At 48.3% G+C, this 21,250-nt stretch overlaps 1 protein-coding gene across 4 annotated transcripts in view; it reads left to right on the top strand.

Moving 5' to 3' along the window:
• Window positions 1–21,250, top strand: part of SYCP2 (synaptonemal complex protein 2) — a 2,783,385-nt gene that overhangs the window by 1,313,511 nt on the left and 1,448,624 nt on the right. For all 4 annotated transcript variants that reach the window (XM_078651823.1, XM_078651822.1, XM_078651824.1 and 1 more), the window contains one exon: window positions 14,311–14,447. In XM_078651823.1, coding sequence (XP_078507949.1) covers window positions 14,311–14,447 — 137 coding nt within the window. The remainder of the gene's footprint in view (window positions 1–14,310; window positions 14,448–21,250) is intronic.

Consider the following 21,250-nt stretch of genomic DNA (forward strand, 5'->3'; position numbering starts at 1 on the left):
AATCCAGGTAACATGATCTCTGAGTGAGATGACCTACCACATCAGTCTCCTCAAGCTATAAGCAGTTCACCTGGTGCTGAAAGCTTTCCTCCCATCCTTCAAGACTCACTCCCCCTTGTTTGGACAGACAATACGACAGCCATGTACTGCCTCAGCAAGCATGAGGGAAGGAGGTCCAGACCTTTACCACAAAAGGCCCAGACAATTTGCTCATAGCCATAGACATACAGATCACTGCAACTCATCTACCATGTGTTCAAAATGTTCAAGCACACTCCCTAAGTGGAGTTCTGCAGGAAAAGCATGAATGGGTTCCTCACAATGACATCATGCAAAACATCTTCAGACTGTGGAGCGCTCTGCACTTCAACTTGTTCGCCACTGTAGGAAACAAAAAATGCCCACAATTTACCACGAGTTTCTTCCAACCAGGATCACTGGGGAATGCCCTATGGACTGACTGGTCCTGCACATTTCTCTACGCCTTTCCTCCAATGATCTTGATTGCTCCTGAGTGGCAATGTCAGTTGTGGTTCACAGACCTTTTTTTACTGGCCAGAGCATCCACTACTCAATCTGCCGTGCAGATTGGATCTTCTCACAAAATTTGTAGGCCAGAGGGTACACCCCAGTCTCTTCTCCTTAAACTCGGCAGCATGGCTCCTCAGCTACTTCCGTATGGACACCTGGGGCCTATTTACAAGGCCCTATCGCCACCACATCGTAAGATTTCTCGATGTTGGGGTGGGGGCTTCGCCTTATTCACAAGGTAGCATTAAGCAACTTGATGTGGCTTAACCGCCCCCTTGTGAATAAGACACCCTTTCACACTATATTTAGCGTGAAAGGGGCGGGCAATGGGTGTTGTGTTGATCATTTCACCACACACCTGTTGATTTTGACACTGCCCCATATATGACATAAATCTGGGGCAGTGCCAAATTGACTGCCTGGCTAGGCAGCTAAATTAGCGACAGCGCATGGGGAAATGCAAACCTGCACTGTATTGTAAATACGGTGCAGCCTTCCATCTCAGAAGTGGCGTTAACCCAAGGCGGCTAAGGCCGCACTCCGCCACTTTCTTGTAAATATTCCCCCTGAACCTTCCAAAAGATTGTATGAACATTCTCAAAAAGGCGAAACTACCGTCCACTCGATCAGCCTATTCATTCAAATGGAAGAGGTTTTGCAGTTTATGTCATAACAAGAATGCTGCACCAACAACCTGCCAAGAAGATGTAATTCTTCCATACTTACTTCATTTATCAAAATATGGCTCACAATTCTCTTCCATAAAAGTTAATTTGGCAGCTGTTATTGCCAACAGAAAATTCCCTTCACAAATCTCTTTTTCAAAATTCTAGTTATGGAGGATTTCTTAAAAGGGTTGAAAACAGTGTGTTACCTCCCATTATGTGTCCTTCACCCTGGGAGCTCAATATAGTTCCCACATGCCTCGTGCAGGACTCTTTTGTAGGAAGTTGGCTCTGTATATACTATACCAAAGTAAGGTATAGTGTGCACAGAGTCCAGTGGATCCCCAGAGGTTTACAGAGGCTTGAGTAGATAATACTAAAAGCTCTATTTGTGGTAGTGTGGTCGAGCAGTTAGGCTTATCTGATAGCTGTGTTAAGCATTTCTTTTACACTCTCAGGTAAGAAATGATTACACACACTCAAAGACTGAATCCAAGAACAATTGTTTTGTATTAAAAACAGTTATTACTTTGTTATTTTATTTTTAGAACCAAGAGGAGCTCAGTTGCAGTTAAATAACAGTTTTAAGAATAGTGGGGAGGAGCCAAGATGGCGATCGGAACAGTCGCATGAACGCTTCGCTCTGAGGTCCCTTCCTCCCCGCACGCCTATCCTGTTGATAATCCTGAGCGAGGCTTTTTGGTCTACGTTGTTAGAGAGAAGCGCTCACTTACCGTCTATTTTTGGGGCTCCACCGTGCAGTAGATCCGAAGAACTGCCCTCGTCTGCTTGCCGGCCTTCGTGGCGCTGACGCCGGGGCCTCGAGTGCAGAGGTTGCCCGGCAGTGTTCGTAGTGTTGGCGGCCCTGGTTTGGATGAGAAACCGGTCAGTGGGAACCTGAGAGCCACGAGCCGGGAGAGTTGGTGCTGACCCACTCCCAATAGTGGGTTGCCCCGTATGCCCGAGCTGTCGATGAGCCGGAGAGAAGCCGTTTCGCCCGGCTCCCCTTGGGTGTGGCGCCCGCCCATGTTAATAGTCCCGTCCGGGAACCGGCGGTTGGCTCCCGGAGAGCTGCAGGGAGCGCGCCCGGCCTTTCGGTGACTCTCCTTTCCGCACCAGGCGTCGACTGCCGACGATCAGCCGTGAGACCTGTTGCCTCTGGTGGTCGGACTGGACTCGGAGGTGGAAGGAAAGTGGCGGAGAACGAAGTGGCTAAGATGGCGGATGGCGCCTTGGAGTGCACCCCTCCTGGGGACGGAGACACCGCTGAATTTGAGACCCCCGGACTTCGGCTACATGGGGAGACGCTTACGTGTAGTCACGTGTTGGTTGCACTGGTTACCCTGCGGATCGCTCTGCTCCGTAACTCCCGGGACTTGGAGTTACGGATCGCTGCCATTGCTGATCCGCCATTTTGTGGCGTAGTGGCTTTCACCCGAGTTGGTGCCGCTGAATCTCCCTCGATCGCTGTGCCAGGTTCCCCGGATGAGTCTACAGTTTTGAGGGTGCGAATGGATCTGGCTCCTGTGCTGCGGTGGTTCCCGCATCCTGTACTTTCCTTTCCGTGCTTGGCAGACCTGTTTTTGGACTTGGACTTGTTGGTGGTCAGAGTATTGCTGCATTCTGGCCGCCGCCGTGCATCGTCGGTTGTTTCTTGGTGTCTGGGACGATGTTGTGCGGCGGCGCTGCCTGCTCCGCCTGGAAGGATTGAACTTTTTGTATCGACATGTCTCCTGACTGCAAGGCTGTTTAGCGGTTCTACTATTCACAGAAGTGGCCAGGGGTGACCTCGCTTGGGTCTTGGAGGGACTTCTTGCTGGTTAATGGTGATTCAAGGACACGTCTTGTGGGGCTGTTACTGATTGCGTTTTGTGCGCTCACTGATCTTTGTATTTTCTATGGCCTCTGCCTCAACGATTTTAGGTGCGGGGGTGGGGGGGGGACCGGGTATCTGAATCGCCGGCTCCTCTCCTCATTCTTTTTCTTTATTGTCTTCTTCTTTCTCTCTTTATTTCCTTTCTTTAGGGTGACTCTGGGGCGACAGGCACGCTGTTAGTGGGGTAGGCCATAGCCATTACGGTGATGTAGGGTGGCGGGTGTTGGTGGGGTTTTGTTATTTTAGTTTGTTTTATTCTATGGTCCTTTTCTCTTTTTCTTCCCAGGGGGTTGGCTATATCTTCTTCTTACATCATTTTTCTGTTAGGCACCTGCACTTGTCTCTTCTTTCTGTCTTGTACGGGTGGGTTTTCCACACGATGTTCTTGCTAAATTGCTAGCCATTGTTTGACCTTTACTCCTGGCCTGCCTTCGGCGGGCGTAGGGTGTTTTCGGCCTTATTGCTTATCGTCGATTTCTGATTGCATGGAGGGGTACACCCCTCCCGTCTCTTCTTGTTTATTGTGTAGTGTGCTGCCTCTGTTGATATAGCCGCTGCCTCCTTCTCAATATTATAAAAATGAAACCTCTCCTATCCTTGTGCTTCGCTAGGCTACGACCACGTACTATGACTATAACGTGATTCCTCCTTTTATCGTACACATTTACAATGCTCCTGTCTTTATCTCCTGATTTTGCGGCCGGCCCCTGTGGTTGTAGGCCTGCGCCTGTATTGCTCTGTTTGACTTAATAAAGGTTTAAAAAAAAAAAAAAAAGAATAGTAATGCTTTTCAAATGCAATGGGTATTGTTTTGTAAAGGCAGTCAAATACTTTGCAGTAGTATAAAAATACGTTGGAAATGTCAATCAAACAGTAGCAAACTTTGCAAATGTAAATGATAGACATTTAGTGTAATATGTAGAAATGGGATGCAATTCTATGGAGGAAAAACAGTTACATGCAATTACAGGTAAGTACTCTTCTTGTACATCCAGCCTTCAGATGTTTGGACAAACATCAAGGGTCAGATCAAGGTAGGTACTGCACCACCAGCGGCAATCAGGCGGCCGGAGGTAGAGGCCACTGTGCCCAATGTGGAGTCTGGGGGCACCCACAGGAGATGCGGTTTGCAGCTAGGTACCAGCAGTCTTAGGGCACAGGCCCCAGAGGTTAAAGCAAGCACAATGGGGGCCACACGGTAGCACCAACCTTTCATCACCGGCGGCACAGGGACAGCAGGGTGAAAATCATCGGCGGCCTCCAATGCTTTTCAGTGGGGAATCTCGGTTGCACAAATGGACTGCAGGCTCAGACCAGGAGGGTAGATGAAGGTGACCACCGGCAGGGCAGGTAAGTAGAGATGTCGAAGGAGGGCTGGGCACCTTTGGCTGGGCTCCCTAAAGTCGGGGGCTGAGGATGCAGGGGTGCCTTTTGGTTTTGGATTTTCTTTACCGGAGCCGGTCACAGTCAGGGGGACCCCTCAAGGGGAGGCTGCAGGTGTCTTCGTGGGGTCCCGGAGAGGTCAGCCACCGATGGAGTCGAGGTCTGGGTCGCGGTGGAGACTTCTCTGGACAGGTAAGACACTCAGACTCAGTGGGTGTCGGGTGCAAAGTGGGCAGGAATCACAGATTTTTCTGGATCCGGAGTCCTTGAAGTTGTAACTTTCTGGACAGGGCCGCTGTCCTCAGTAGATCTGGTCTTTTTTGAAGAGTGGCAGTCTTCCTGGGGTTCTTGGAAGTAGCTGGCCGCAGGACAGGCATGTTCTTCTTCAGAGGCTCTTTAAGCTCGAGATAGGCTGGTAGGGCTGGATCAAGTCAACTGTCATCTTCAAGCTTTGCTCCACAGCATCTTCTTTCTCCTTCCCCTTCGTAGGTTCTAGGAATCTCAGGATCAAGGTTCAGGGGTGCCCCTAAATACTGAATTAATGGGCCTTACAGGTACTGGCAGCTGGTAGCCAATGGACTACTTGTTTTTTAGAGTGACTACACCCTAGAATGTCCCCTCCCTTTCGGTATTGGGCAGCCCCTAACCTGATTGGCTAAAATCCTTCCATTCAAGATGGAGGATTTTCTAGGGAAGGGGTAACCTCGGTCTAGGGCACCTTAGGAGTGGTACTGGCAGAGAGGGGACCTCTCCTGAGTACTAATTTCCCTACAGACCTTGCCGCCAAATTTGGAACTTGATTAGGGGAATGGGCATCTTCACTAGCTGGAGAGGCCCTGGCCAGCATAACAAAGGGCAGGAAGCCTTTGAGGCTCACCTCCGTGAATGCTGTTCCTGCTTGGGGGTAGGTGAGACCTCCACCACAAGCAGGCTTTGTTCCTGACCCACAAGAGAACAACGGCTCCCACCTCAGGGGGTCTGAAACATGTATGTGTGCTGCAGGTGGTGCAGACCAGTCAGCTGGACATGAGGGGGTTGGTCATTTTTCAGGGGACATCAGAAACAAGGACTTAATAGATCGGCCTCTGGTGAGTTGAGATTGAAATGTAATGCTTGAGCATGTGGTCCCATGTTTGCTGCCCACCAAGTATCAACAGAGCACTGCAATTGCTCATGAATGTATGCTGTCTGGATTGTCTAGTCCTGTCCTTAATAAAAAAGATATATATAAAAAAAAATATTTAGACTCAGTGCATTTGTTATGGGTGGACAACGCGTGGCTTCACCATCTAGACTCCCCGTTCACGGAGGAGGACGTTTTACATGTCATTCGTAGCCTCCCCAATGATAAGAGCCCGGGCCTGAACGGCCTCACCACATCCTTCTAATAAAGGATTTGCTGCTACGCTAATCCCCCATTTATTAGCCATGTACCAATCCTCTATGAAAACTGGGGAATTACCACAATCATTAAGAGAGGCGGTTATTGTCACTATATTAAAGCCTGGCAAATTGCCTGACTCCTGTGACTCTTATAGGCCACTCTCAATGATAAATGTAGATAACAAAATCTTGGCAAAACTCATTGCAAACCGCCTGTCACTGCTCCTCCCTAACATAATACGACCAGATCAGTCTGGCTTTGTGTCGGATCGATCTATTGCACACAATCTCTGTACTTTTTCGCGGTCATGCATGGGACGGATCCCAGCGTGGCAGCCCTGCTTGACGTCACCAAGGCGTTCGACTCCCTAGAGTGGCCATACCTGTTCCAACTTCTCCAACATATAGGGCTAAGCACACATTTTTTAAATCTCATTAAACTCCTATACACTACCCCCTTAGCCAGGATACGCATTAACAGCCTGCTTTCCGATCCATTTCCAGTCACATGAGGCACAAGGCAGGGATGCCCACTGTCCCCACTCCTCTTTGGCATAGCTGTGGAACCTCTAGCAGCTAAACTACGTCAGTACCATGCCCACCAGAGAATTAAATTCCACAAGCTTTTTTGGTCTATCTTTTCGAGTTGACTTCGACTCCTGGTGCCGGTAGGGATGCCCGGTTTCAAGCCGTGTGACGCCTGTCACCGACTAATGTCGGTTACCGACCCCCACCGCCGGTGTCTCTACTGTCTAGGGGTCGACCACGACGACAAGTCGTGCCCAGACTGCTGGGCCTTCATGTCTAAGGCTAGGATGGAGCAGTCCCGCAAGCTGCTCGAGATGAGGCAGTTGGCTCCGCGCCGCTCGAGGTCCCGGTCGAGGAGGAGGTCGAGGGACCAGTCGAGGAGCCGGAGTCATCACCGCTCGTCCTCGTACTCCGGTAAGTCGAGGCATGGGAAGAAGAAGTCGAAGAAACACCATCATTCTTCGACTTCCCCTCACTGGTCACGCGATTCGGCTGAGGGTTCAGGTGGCGCCGCTGGCCCGCGTGGCTTTGGCGGAGCCCGAGCAGTCGCATCCAACCCCCACCCTCCGGTCCCTGGGCTCAATGCGACTCCGGAGCAGATTCGAGAGTCCCTCGTGGCCATGAGGAGTCTCTTTCCGCCGCTGGGCCCTGCTGGCGCGCCTTCCGGCCCGCAGGCACGACTGGGGGTCCTAGCCCTGTGTTTCCGGCGCCGCTGGCGTCTTCGGTCACGGCACCACAGGACCCCGTGGGATACAGGCCTCCTCCGCCGGCACCGACCCCTACTGAGCTACGTCTGGCGCCGTCCTCGGGTGATGCCGGCCCCGGTTTCAGCTCCGACAAGTGAGTTGTTCACCTACACCCCTGCTCCATCATTCCTGCCTGTTTACCAGGACACGGATGAAGGGGAGGACTGGGAGGGGTCTGAGGACCCTCTGGCACAGCAGTGCCAGTTAAGTCAGGACTGGGCAGATGAGCTAGGGGAGGCCAGTGGTCTAGACACTTCACCTGACACTGATTTTCTCTCTCCTCCTTCTGTGGCTACGGAGGAGGGAGCCACTTATGCTCTGGTGCTGCTCAAGGCGGCCCAGGCCTTGGGCCTTGAGCTCCCTGCAGCGGCCGTGAGGACTAACCTCCTCACCGAGGTGCTTCAACCGCCAGTAACCTCCTCGGAGCCATTACTGCAGTTTAATGAAGCCCTCACTGACGTTCTGTTGGGCACTTGGTCCAAGGCCACCACAGTTTCTCTTGTGGATCGGAACGTGGCCCAGCGCCACTGCCTTGCTCTGGGCGACCCCTGCTTTCTGTCCACCCACCCCACCCCGAGAGTCTGGTTATCCAGGCCTCCACGTCCCAAACCGCCTTCCCGACCGCACCACCGGACCGGGAATCCAAAAGGCTGGAACAGTTTGGCAAGAAACTGTTTTCCTCCCTCAGTCTGGGATTGCGAAGTATTAATACCGCATGCCTTTTGGACCGTTACACCCACTCTCTGTGGGATACGGTGGCAGACGTGCTGCCCTAGTGTCCAGAGGAGGCCGGGGCACGGCCCGCCCAAGCTCTTGCTGAGGGGCGGGATGCAGCACGGTACTTCATCCGATGTGGACTTGACACCATGGACTCGCTGGTCAGAGTGATGGCAACAACGGTGGCGATTCGTCGTCACGCCTGGTTGAGGTCCACAATCTTTTCAGGGGATGTCCAGACCACTCTCATGGACATGCCTTTTGATGGCCGTCGGCTCTTTGGCGACAAAGCAGATAGTGCGCTGGAGGGCTTTAAGGACTCCAGGGCTACGGCCAAGTTCTTGGGCCTGTCGGCCCAGCGCCAGCAAACTTCTGCTTTTCGCTCCTTTCGTGGCCAAGGAAGGGGCACCCCCCCCCCGCATGTTCGTCCAGCCACAGGCCCCAGAACCAGCCTCAACGCGGACGTGCATTCCGCCGTGGCGGAGCAGGGTGACAGAGAGCTGGTCAGCCCACATCCGCTCCCGCAGCATCTGCCTCAAAGCCTTCCTAGTCCGAGCTTTCAGGTCCATTCCACGCCAGTGGCAGGCAGAGTTCGCCATCACCTGCTCCGCTGGCGTACCATCACTTCGGACAGGTGGGTGCTGCAAATCGTCTGAAGGGGCTACTCCCTCCCCTTCTAGGCGACCCCTCCAGCCATGCCACCGCAGTACCACCGTATGTCGGGCGATCACTTGCAACTTCTACGGGAGGAAGTTACGGCCCTCTTGGCCAAGGGGGCCACCAAGCGCGTTCCTGGCCCAGAAGTAGGACGAGGTTGTTACTCCGACTACTTTCTGGTTCCCAAGAAGGGCAAAACGGGCTTTTGCCCTATCTTGTACCTCAGGAGCAGTTCAAGATACTGACGTTAGCTTAGGTTTTGGCTGCCCTGGACCCTGGAGACTGGATGGTAGCGTTGGACTTGTAGGGCGCTTATTTTCACATTCCCGTTCTGCTGGCCCACCGGCGTTACCTGCGGTTCACGGTGGGCCACGAGCACTTTCAGTTTACCGTGCTCCCCTTTGGCCTCACCAGTGCCCCTCAGGTGGTCACGAAAGTGATGGCGGTGGTCGCAGCTCATCTGCGCAGATCAGGGGTTCCAGTCTTCCCCTATCTCAAAGACTGGTTGTTGAAGGTGGTTTCGCCCCAGATAGTTGTTTCCCACCTCCAGACTACGGCCGACCTCCTGCATTCGCTGGGGTTCTCCATCAATGTGCCGAAGTCACACCTGAGTCCCTCCCAAAAGCTCCTCTTCATCGGAGCGAAACTGGACTCGGCGCAGTTTCGGGTTTATGCTCCCGAGCAGCGGGTTCGGGATATTCAGACTCTGATTACGGTATTTCAGCCTTTATCCTGAGTTTCGGTCAGGATGACCCTACTTCTGCTGGGTCTGATGGCCTCCTGTATGCTGCTGGTAGATCACGCCAGGTGGCTGATGCGGGCTCTGCAGTGGGACCTGAAGTTCCAGTGGGTGCAACATCAGGGCAACCTGTCATGGACAACACTACCGCCATGTGGTACTGCAACAAACAGGGCGGGGTAGGGTCGTGGACCCTTTGTCAGGAGGCTCTGCGCCACTGGACATGGCTGGAACATCAGGGCATCACCCTGGTGGTTCAACATCTGGCAGGTTCTCTGAACGCCAGAGCGGACAAACTCAGCCGTCGGTGCATGATGGATCACGAGTGGTGTCTAAACTCGGATGTGGCGCAAGGTCTCTTTCAGCAGTGGGGAGAGCCTTTGTTAGATATATTCGCCACCGAAGAGAACGAGCTATGTCATAAGTTTTGCACTTTGGAGTTTCCAAGGCGGCACTCGCTCGGAGACGCTTTTCGTCAGTAGTGGAGTTGCGGTCTGTTGTATGCCTTTCCGCCTATACCACTACTGCCCAGAGTGCTGAAGAAGATCAGGCACGACCGGGCCCAAGTCATTCTTGTGGCTCCAGATTGGGCACGAAGATACTGGTATCCCGAGCTACTCAGTTTGTCAATCGATCCCCCGATCCGTCTGCCTCTTCGGGACGATCTTCTGCCGCAGCACCAGGGGACGGTACTCCACCCAAACCTGTCCAGCCTCCACCACCATGCGTGGAGATTGAGCGGCGACAGTTGATGCCTTTTGACTTGCCTCCTGAAGTCTGTGATGTCATTCTGGCAGTCAGGCGTCACTCCACAAAAACAGTATAAGCCTGCAGGTGGAAAAATTTGTGGCATGGTGCACAGCAAAGGCTGTGGATCTTCTTTCCACCCCTCTTTCTGAGGTTCTCCTCTTTATTCTTTCCCTGGCCCATCAGGGCTCTGCTCTGGGCACCATCAAGGGATATCTTTCAGCTGTTTCAGCCTTCTTGAGGCTTCCTGATCAGCCTTCTCTTTTCAAGTCCCCTGTTGTAAATAGACTCTTGGAAGGCATTACTCACATGTTTCCTCCTGTTCCCTTCGTAATGCCTCAGTGGGACTTGAATCTGGTGTTAACCTATCTGATGTGTGCTCCCTTAGAGCCTCTCCACAACTGTCCTCTTTGTCTTCTGACTCTCAAGACTGCTTTCCTGGTTGCCATCACCTCTGCCAGAAGAGTGAGTGAGCTCCAGGCTCTTTCTTCTAAGCCTCCTTTTCTCTTTGTCCATCCGGACAAAGTTGTTCTGAGGACTCGTCCTTCTTTTCCACCCAAGGTGGTTACTGCCTTTCACATTGGCCAGACCATTACCTTGCCCACCTTCTTTCCGCCTGCGCATCCTTCGAAAGAGGAACAGAGGCTCCACCGTCTGGACCCAAAACGTGCGCTTTCTTTTTACCTGAACCGCACACAACAGTTCCGGGTGGACAACCAACTTTTTGTTGGCTACGTGGGCGCTAAGAAGGGACGGGCGGTGCACAAATGAACCATCTCTAGTTGGGTCATTTTGTGCATCAAGGTCTGTTACTCCTTGGCTAAAAAGGATCCTCCCGAGGGGCTGCGTGCCCATTCCAATCGGGCCACGGCGGCTACTACTGTCCTGGGACGGGGAGTCCCTTTGCAAGACATTTGTCAGGCAGCTACGTGGGCCTCGCTGCACACGTTTGCCAAGCACTACTGCCTGGACAGCCAAGTCCGGAGAGACTGCTTCTTTGGCCGTTCGGTTCTCCAGGACTTCCTGGTGTGATCTCGGTTCTCAGACCCACCACCGGGGTTGGTATTGCTGGGGTATCTATTCTATGGTAAGGAATCTAGCTAACGTGTTTCTTTCAGATGCACAAGTTACTTACCTTCGGTAACAATATATATTTGTAAGAAACATTAGTTAGTTAGATTCCTTACCGCCCCACCCATCCTCCCCATTCTGCGAACCGATATAGGGTTAAGGTCATCCCTTTCAGGGCCCTAGTTTCATGGCACCAGTGTCGGTTTCTTGCATGGCTCTGCTTTCCTGGTTCGGAAAGCTATGTACAGAACTGACGTCAGCGCGCGAGGGCGGCGCCTAAGTACTCCGACGACGTCATCCCGGCGATTTCGACGGCGATGACGGAGCCACAGACGCCGCCTACCGACGCGCAGGGGTACTGCTGACAAAAACGTTCCTGATCTAGTCTTAAGCCTGGGGGTTATTCGAAGGTAAGGAATCTAACTAACTAATGTTTCTTACAGATATATCGTTACCGAAGGTAAGTAACTTGTGCTTCAGGGCTGGAGTAGTGCAAAGGATTCTGGTCAGGGAAGGGGCAGGTTTTATACTCACCTAGGTGGGTGTGTCAAAAGGGTGTATTCCTGTCAGGTGTGTTGTATGGGTTGTCCTGGGATTTGTATTTTGTTAGTTGCCATGGGGGTGTTTCCTTGGGGGTGGGTTAGGTTTTTTTGGGGTCCGAGCTAGTTTGATGTGTACACTTGGTGGCCTTGTTGTGTGTTTTTTCTGTCGACCGCCATAATAGTTCCGGTGCGACCGGGGCGGTGGGTATGCAACAGCTCTTCTGCCTGCTCTCCCATTCATCACTGTTGGCGATCGCGGCGGTCGGAAAACCGTGGATCGTTCCGCTGTCACCTCAAGGTATCCTAATTGTGCTTGCGGTCACTCCACTGTCCTTGCGGCGGGTTTGGGTTTTTCCGCCGCGAATCCGACCGCAGTGAACTGCTCTTTTGGGAGGATCTACTATTGCAGCATCAGGGCAGGGTCCTGGACCTGTAACTACGCACGTTCCCCCTTCATACATGGAGATCAAGCGGCAGCAATTGACAGATTTTGACCTCCTTGCAGAAGTGTGCAATGTCATCCTGGCAGCCAGACGTCTCGCAACCAAGACAGTATATGCCTGTCCTTGGGAAAAACTTGTGGCTGGGAGTGCTACCAAAAATATTCATCCCCTTTCAGCACCTTTGCCTGAGGTGGTGTTATTTGTTCTTCTGTTAGCCTGGCAAGAGCTTGCTTTCTGCACAGTTAAAGAGTATATTCCAGCCAGCCATATCAGCGTTCTTGCAGTTGTCGGAACCAGCCCTTCCTGTTTAAGTCACCTGTAACTCGTTTTCAAAAAAGGCTCCAGCACATGTTCCCGCTGAATCCCTTCTTCATGCCCCAAAGGGACTTGAACCTAGTGTTGACTTTCTTAATGTGCTCACCCTTTGAGCCTATGCCCACCTGCTCTCTACGCCTTCTGGTCATTAAAACTGCTGATCTAGTGGCCATTACATCAGCCAGGAGGCTTAGGAAGCTGCAGGCACTCTCCGTGCACCCTTCATGAACTACATTATTTCCAGACAAACTGGTTCTGAGAACACGTGCCACTTTCCTGCTGAAAGTGAATGATACACTTCCATGTTGGCCAGGCCCTCACACTGCTGACATTCTTTGCTCTGCCTCACCCTTCCAAAGAGGAGTAGAGACTTCATCCCCTAGGGCAAAAAAGAGCTTTATTGTTCTACATCAATCGTATTATGGAATACCGGGTGAATGATCAACTCTTTATTGGGTTTGACGAAGCAAAGAAAGGAAAGACCATTCATAAAAGGCCCATCTTAAGATAGATTTCATTAAAATTTCCTACCCAGAGACGAAGAAGCAATCCCCTGAGGGCTTGTGTGTTCATTCCACCAGAGCCAATGCTACAACCACTACATTATCTTACAGAGTTCATGTCCTCAACATCTGGCAGGCTGCAACGTAGGTGTCTCTGCACACGTTTACCAAGCTCTACTGCCTGGACAGTCAGGTCTGTTGTGATGGGCACATTTCCCATTCAGTCCTTCAGGACTTGCTGCTCTACATCTGTTCACAGACCAACATTCAGAGAGGTATTGCTTGGGTATCTATTCTAAGGCAAGTAATTTGCAGCTAGGAATCTCTTTCAGATGAACGACTTATCTGATAAAGCCTCTTACCTAGCTGCAGAATCTTTATAGACCCTCCCATTCTGCCATTCTGAGAATAGATTTCTATGCATGGGATGACCTTTGTAGGTCCTTAGTGTCATGGCTCTGTGCTTCTGGCACAAAAATGTCACGAAAAGAAACTAATATCAAGAGGCTGGGGTGGCACAGTGCATGTCACTTCTGACGCAGACGAAGCTAACTCAGAGCCGAACAACACCACCTACCGGCACACTGAGGTACTGCTCAAGATTTTCCAGATGCCTGGGGAAATATACGGTAAGGAATATACAAGTAGATAAAGTCTCAATGAGGTAAGGCATTACCAAAAGGTAAGTAACATGTTTATTAGTACAATTTTCACGTTACCATTTCCAGGGCTGCCCCTGTGGCTGAGGATCATTTCCGCTTGTGAACCTAAGAAGAATGCAAGTAACAATCAACTAATGTCACAGGCAAGAATTGTATTCTAACTTCTTAATGTGTACATTCCTCGCTCTGTAGTTCCAAAACTGTTCTAGTTGTAATGCTATACCTATAAAACAACAAGCTGGCTCCGTGGAGCCGGCGGGGGGGGGGGCGAGGGAAAGTGAACGCGCGCGCTGCCAGCCTCCGGGGACAGGAGATGTGCACGCGTACGGAGTGCACATCTCCTGTCCGCGCGTGCCACATCCCGTCTACCTTCCAGCACCAAAGCGGCAGCAATAGAGTCTCGCTAGCGAAGCAGAACATGCGCTGTGTTCATAGCGAGACCTAAAAACTGGTGGAATGTCCACTACAAGAATCGCGTCGCAAAGTTTGTGTTATGCAGTGTCCCCAAAACTATGCCATTAGGCCTTGTACCAACATTTAAGCTCAGGAGCAAAGGAACAACGAACAACCATAACATGAGCAGCTGTTATTCGTGGCATTTGTGGTGTTTGCACTTCTTTGTATCGCAAAATGCGCCCTTGCTTCCAAAATGAATGTAAGGATGAACTTCGCACTACAATATTGTGATAAATGCTGGTTTCGAATTTTGCTGAATTTGGCGTAACTTTGCATAATTAAATTAAGTGAACTTTGCATGCCCGTATAAAAATACCTTAATGTCGTTCTACTCTGGCTTTAACAGATTACCTGGTCTTTTAGATGGATCTTTTGATGAACATAAAAGATGTTCAAAACGCACAAGCCTAACATCTGACAAGGTGAAATCAAATTTGGCAGAACAGAAAAACAGCCCATCATCTGGAATCGCATTTCAACAAGGTTAGCAAAAAATTACATAGTTTTAAAAAAATGATAGTTTAAAATGTTTGCACTACTAAGACTCCAACTAATATTTTTTACAAATGTTGAATTTTTGGTTTGAAGGATGTCACTTGTATATTATTATTCAACTAAACAAACATCAAAAAAATCAGAAATATATTTTATTCACAATTGGAAAAAGAAAAAATATTTGTAAAGGACTTCATGTATATGCTTGCCTTTATGAGTTTCAGCATCAAAATATTTGCGATATTGCTCTGGAAGATTTCCAGATTTCTACGGTTACATGTTTTTATAGGTTCGGCATAAATTTACACACACGTTTCACACTGTTCTTTACAGCTTTTCAATGACTAATGAAAAACGTGTAGCTCAACAAATGGCTCCGGTGAGCGCATACATTTCGTATCTGAATCTTATATTTTATTTGCCTAGAAGTTAACCATCTTATATTAACAAGGTACAAAGGTGTTGCAAAGAGTATCTTTGTTATTTTCATGCAAAACTAGCGCCAATTCAACTATCTTCTATGTCAGAATCTTTCAAATGGCATGTCTGGGCTTCAAAGGAAACATAGGAGTCTGAAATTAAGAGTTCAGGGTATTTAGATATGACGATATGACCCGCATATATTTTCCAAAACGGGTATGGCCATCTGGCGTATAGTTGTACACCTGTATTTGGGTATTCACAATGAATCTGGTCGTCTGTGTGTGTGTGTGTGTGCGCGCGCTTGTGCTTGTGTGTGTATGTATATATATATATATATATATATATATATATATATATATATTTCTGATTAATATTTCTACCTGAAAAACATTATTTTGTAACCATCTCCTGACCCCAGTGTGGAATGGAAACTCCTTCACGTTGGCAGAGGGCACAGACTGCACTATGACATCAGCATCCGGACACCAGATGACAACCCTGGAGATAAAAAGTGCCCAACAAACGTTCCAATGGAAGATCCCTTTTTTCCATGCCACCAGCGCAGATCCAGAGCTCGCTCTTCTTCTCAACCAACATTTAAATATGCCTCATCCTAAGAAATTGGGCTTTAAGCCCTGCAGAGATTGCAAGGGGCTGATGTCCATCACTGATCCTCGTGATATCTGCTTGTGGTGTTGAGCCTCCGAACATAACAGCAATTCTTGTGTTTCCCGCAAGAGCATGCATCCCAAGGAGATCAAAGAGAGGGAGGTAATACTCTTTATGGCCAGTCAAATGAAAATATAAGGAGATCTCGTCCTCGTTCAAGATTTCCTGCTTCCCCACCTCCTACAACTTTCAGGAAACAAACACTAGAAGAAGAGAAAGTATGAGGAGAAACGATCCTACACTGTCAGCTGCGACTGTACTCCGCCACGCACTGGCATCTATGTCTCAGGCTCTGGCTCCAGGGTTGTCAGGTTCTCAACTCTACCCTGAGTTTCTTGCTCCTGGGTCCAGAGAAGACATGGCTTGGCAAAAAAAACGTGCTCTCCACGCCACTGGAGTCAAACTATCCTGGCTGATGATGGCTGATAGCCAGAAACCGGTCCTAGGATGCTTGATTCCGGTCCAGGGAAGACATGGCTTGGCAAAAAACCGTGCTATCCACGCCACTGGAGTCAAGCTATCCTGGCTGATGACGGCTGATAGCCAGAAACCGGTCCTAGGCTGCTTGATTCCGGTCCAGGGAAGACATGGCTTGGCAAAAACGTGCCCTCCACGCCACTGGAGTCAAGCTATCCTGGCTGATGACGGCTGATAGCCAGAAACCGGTCCTAGGATGCTTGATTCCGGTCCAGGGAAGACATGGCTTGGCAGTTCGGGCTGGACTGTTCCCATGAGGCACAGAGTCAAGGCTGATTTGCATATGGCCATGTCTGAACTGGGGTGGTGTGGCGAGCAAAAAAACTATGGATTCAGGCCCAGATCTCAGTACTGGGGTGAATGTATGACATTGTTCTGCATTCTGTCCATCAACTGTTGTTTTTGCCAGGATCAGATGCAGCATTATTTTTGTATGCCATGTTTGAGGTGTCCAGGAGGGCTTTGGTCCCCTCTTGTGCACCCTCAGGACACTGTTTGGACTCCACCGAGAAGTCTTCCACTTTACCCCAATCCTAACCCAGTCTGCTGCTTCATTGAAGCTGATGTCTCATCTGGTGCGTCACCTAACCCTGTCTCCTTGGCATCATCTAAAGCATTTTTAATGCCACCAGTGTTCTTATTACTCTGGCATTGTTGGTTTGAAATTGGTCCCAGTATCTGAAACTTGAACTGTTAACCCTCCCGATGTTCCTAACGGGGCTAGAAGAGGGGATCAAAGACTTGTAGAGGAGAGTCAGTATAAGTGCCAAAACTCTTGGTCGCTGGCTAAGCATAAGATCGAAAAACATGATTTTGTGGAGGAACTCAGACCAGAGCAGTCTAATTAATTGGAACATGGCTAAATGAGAATTCCTCCCCAGATATACTTCAGGGAATTCCACATGGTTAATCGGTTGGTAGGTAAGATAGGTTACATCGGAGAGTGGGAGGGATTGCCATTTAAAAAAAAAATGTTTTTCAATGTTTTCTCGCTGACCTTGCTATTGAGGGCTGTAAAGCCTTGTTTTTAGGTCGCGTTCTACGCAACGCGCATGCGTTGCATAGGAGGGGACCTAATGCCATCGGCAGAGCTTTTGCAGCAAAGAAGTATACGCATTGCGGAACAAGTTCATCAAGAGTCAATCTTTCAGGATGCTCTCTCTTCAGGAGATTCTTCTTCTAATGGGAAAAGAGGATTTTCTGACTTCTCTCGATCTCCTCGACGCCTATTTTCATATTAACATTCACCCTCAACATTGAAAATTTCTCAGGTTCAAGGTGGCAGGGCGCCATTACCAATTCAAAGTACTCCCTTTTGGTTTAAAGTCCGCTCCCAGGGTGTTAACAAAGTACATGCCACCAATTTTAGCCTTCTTAAGATGTTCAGGTCACCAGTTGTTCCAATACCTCGACGATTGGCTCATAAAGGCTCCATCTTTTCAAGCGGCAGAAATTTCAACAAGAGCTTGTCGGATTCTCTTCCAGTCTCTAGGGCTTCACATCAATCTGGAAAAATCGTCCATTATTCCGGCCAAATCGTTAGTCTTTCTGGGTGCACGTCTCGACACAGAACTTGGCAAAGCCTTTCGAATTCAGAAGAGAATAATGCAAATTATGGATATGACAAAGCTTTTTTCAAGAAGAAGGTTCGTTTCTGTGAGGCAGTACAAATCCATGCTGGGGATGATTTCCTCTAGCATCCTGCTCATTCCCAATTGCTGATTTCGCATGCGACAACTGCAGGAACAGCTCAATGCACAGTGGGTTCAGTCTCAAGGCTCATTCAACGTTCGCATTTTAGCATCAATGACGGCCGCTATGGCCTGGTGGATGGTCAAGGACAACCTGTGCCAAGGTCTCGCTTACATTCACCCGCTACCACAATTGGTGATGACCTCAGATGCGTCGATGGACGGATGGGGGCTCACCTTCAAGAATTACAGGTTCACAGCAAGTGGTCGAAAAAGGAATCAGAGTGTCATATAAACATTGTGGAGCTCAAAGCAGTGTTTTTAGGTCTGAAGTCCTTCCTGCCTCGGATCAAAGGGGCATCAGTGTTCATCAGTTACGACAGTGTTTTATCTCCGAAAGCAAGGCAGAACGAGATCTCAAGCGCTTTTCCTTCTTGGTGAACAGATATGGGAATGGCTCCTTGCCAATCACATCTCAATGCGAGTGGAGCACTTTCAGGGATTTACAATGTGAAGGCCGACTCTCTCAGCAGGGCCTCTAAATAGTGCCACACATGTGTTTTTTAACGCGAGTGGTCACGATCATACGTGACCACTCGCAATGAGAAATCCAACCGTCCGTGTTGAGGAATCTCGCCGTGGAGTTGATTTTCAATGTTTGCGCTCGCAAACCTAACATTGACTATCGGGAACGAGGAAAAATCGAGCTGGGAAGTGGATTTTCTCCACTGGAGGTCGCCAACTCGCGGAGTGTGGAAAACTCTGCAAACTCCACGAGCGGAGTGGAATTCACCGCTCAGACTTAAAAATAATACCAAGCGAGGAAGTCAAAGTATTGTCCGTGCCAGAAAGGCCCACAGCTCATCTTCTGTATTTAAAGTGTATTTGAATTTGTGCTTCACATTATGTACATATGTTGAATATGCTAAAAAAAAAATTCAAGACCATTCGAAGCAGCCAAAATGATGCCAGTGAATAAAGAAGGACAACTTGGAAGAGGAAAGAAACTGAAGCCATACAAAAAATGGTTTTGAGAGGTAAGGGCACATTATGAAACATTACACAAACTCTGTTCAGAGGACACTTCAATATACAAAACTGATCTACTGACAAAGGCAAGTAACCTCAGAAGACACTCTCCGCTATCATGACTATTTTACACTGAAGTTTGCTTTCCACACAAGACACTCTCTATTATAATGACAATTTTACAGTGAAGTCCACTTTCTACTCTAGTCACTTTCAGCTGAACATTTGCCTTGGGTTGCCTAGAGTTTAGTGTTTTGCAATTAGGATGATAGCAATTGTCCAAGTTACAGAGACATTGTAAGATGCAGTCAAAAGTACTTTGGATGACTCTTCTTTCTGTGCGAGGCAGCAGTGTGAAACATGCTGCCTCGCAAAGAGTCTGATCTGCTCTGCATCTGGGGTGTTTTATCTTGATGTTTTCTTTATATTTTATCTGATCATTTAGTTATGCAGTGCCCTAATGGAAGGGGCTTGTAAGTAATTAAACTATTGTTAGCACAGTACTGAATATATTATGGAAATCTTCTTCAAATTCACTTTCTGCAGAGACAAAGCATTGTGTTCTAGAAAGAGAGACACTACACAAACCTGCTTTTCATATAAGAGATCACAGATGTATCACTAGTATTCGTGCGATACTAGTGATACATCACTAGTATCACATGATGGGCTCGAAAGCCCATCGTATGATACTAGTGATGTGCATGGTATGGGGAGACAGTACGTTGAAAATTAAGCTGTCTACTGATGAATATTGTTTCACCAAACTTACAGGTGCCAATTTTATCAACCTAAAGGAATGAAATGGTGCAGTAATGTTAACGCAATTACAAGGTTAAATTGTCCAGTTTGAGAATACATACACCTAGTAAGCCACCAGACCAGGTTCTCTGATTTGCATGAAGCCAAATCAATACCACCGCACTCAACTATTTGGAGGTTATTGTACCAGGACACTATTTATTCATTCTCATGCCCCATCCTAAATGCCCTGCATTTGTGGTGAATGCACACAACACACACATAATTCACACTTAGGGTAAAAGAATTCTTTTACAAGTGGGCCTTTTAGAAGTCACACAAAGTCCTGTGTTACACGTTACCAAGTGCAGAATTGTATGAATTGGTCACATATCTGCATGATTACAGACAGAACACTTAAGTGAAGAAGAAGGTGACAACATTATACAGTATACAACCCCGAAGTAAAAGAAAGATCCTTGCAGACTTTAAGCAGAGCAGATTACTTTATCCCTAAAGGTACAGTATGAAATCTAAACTCATTTTATACTGCTTGCATTACCAATTTGATGCAAGAAAGTATATGGTTTGAAATTGTGTCCCTTGTATAAATGAAGGTCCTAATCAAGCCACATTCAGTTCCTGTCACCAAAAATGTAATTGGTTACTGACACATAATATATTTACAATTTAATTAAATGTATTTTACTTATTAAATGTACAATAACTATCTTTATATTGTTATAGTAATTCATGCATCACCTTCTGCAGAGCAATGCCCATTACATTCAGACAACAGTACAGCATTACCAGATGATACCCCACCAGTAGACAACAAAGATGAAGATCCAATTGACACTATTTGGGATACACTTTATACTAGCTTAAAAGGTGAAATGTATGCTCAGCTCAAAGATGATTTAGTTAATTACTGGGATTCTGGTTTTTAACAACATATGGATCATGTTGAATATACAATTCTAAATGAATCCAAAGAAATTAAAATTTGTTTTGATCAAACTAATACCACAGGTGAATTATCACCTATTTTTGAAGACTCCAACAAAGCTTGATTTGTTGCTTCATTATCCGTTTTCGCTTGAGCGATGAGGCAGCTGTCTATAGGCTGAATCTAATCTATTTGCTCAGAACTATGTATCACCTTCACAAATATATTTTAAAAAGTGTTACAGCCCCTAATATTACTTTCTATTGTGCAATTTGCTATACACATTTTGATAAAAACACTCAGACCTGACCTAACCAACATTGTGTGAAAGAGTGGACTCAAAGTGACTCAGAGTCTTATTGTATTCAGAATAGCCTAATTGCACAGTTACAGACCAGTGTACTGAATGGTAAACGAGCTACCTGTATCCCAAAGACAGCTTCTTGAAAATATATTACTATATAGCTAGAATGAAACATGCTTAAAAAAGCGATCTGAAAGAGACACGTTAGTGATAGAGTCCTTACCTTAGAATATCCCCAGGCGTCAGACTGGATCCAGAAATTTTTGCGTAGCAGTACCCTTGCGCGACGGTAGGCGTCGTCTGCGGCTCCGCGTCCGTCCTCAGCGTCGTGGGCGCCGTGATGATGTCGTCGGAGTACTTAGATGCCGCCTCCGCGTGCTGACGTCAGTTCTTCTTTTTTCCGCGGCAGCAGCGCAGATCCGGAAAAAGTGGTACCTTAGTCATTTTTTGACTAAAGTTTTTTGATCCCTTTTGATCATTTTTCGAGTCTTCGACTCCGAACGGTGCC

Source organism: Lissotriton helveticus, chromosome 7 (assembly GCF_964261635.1).
Source record: "Lissotriton helveticus chromosome 7, aLisHel1.1, whole genome shotgun sequence".
NCBI classification, from domain to species: domain Eukaryota; kingdom Metazoa; phylum Chordata; class Amphibia; order Caudata; family Salamandridae; genus Lissotriton; species Lissotriton helveticus.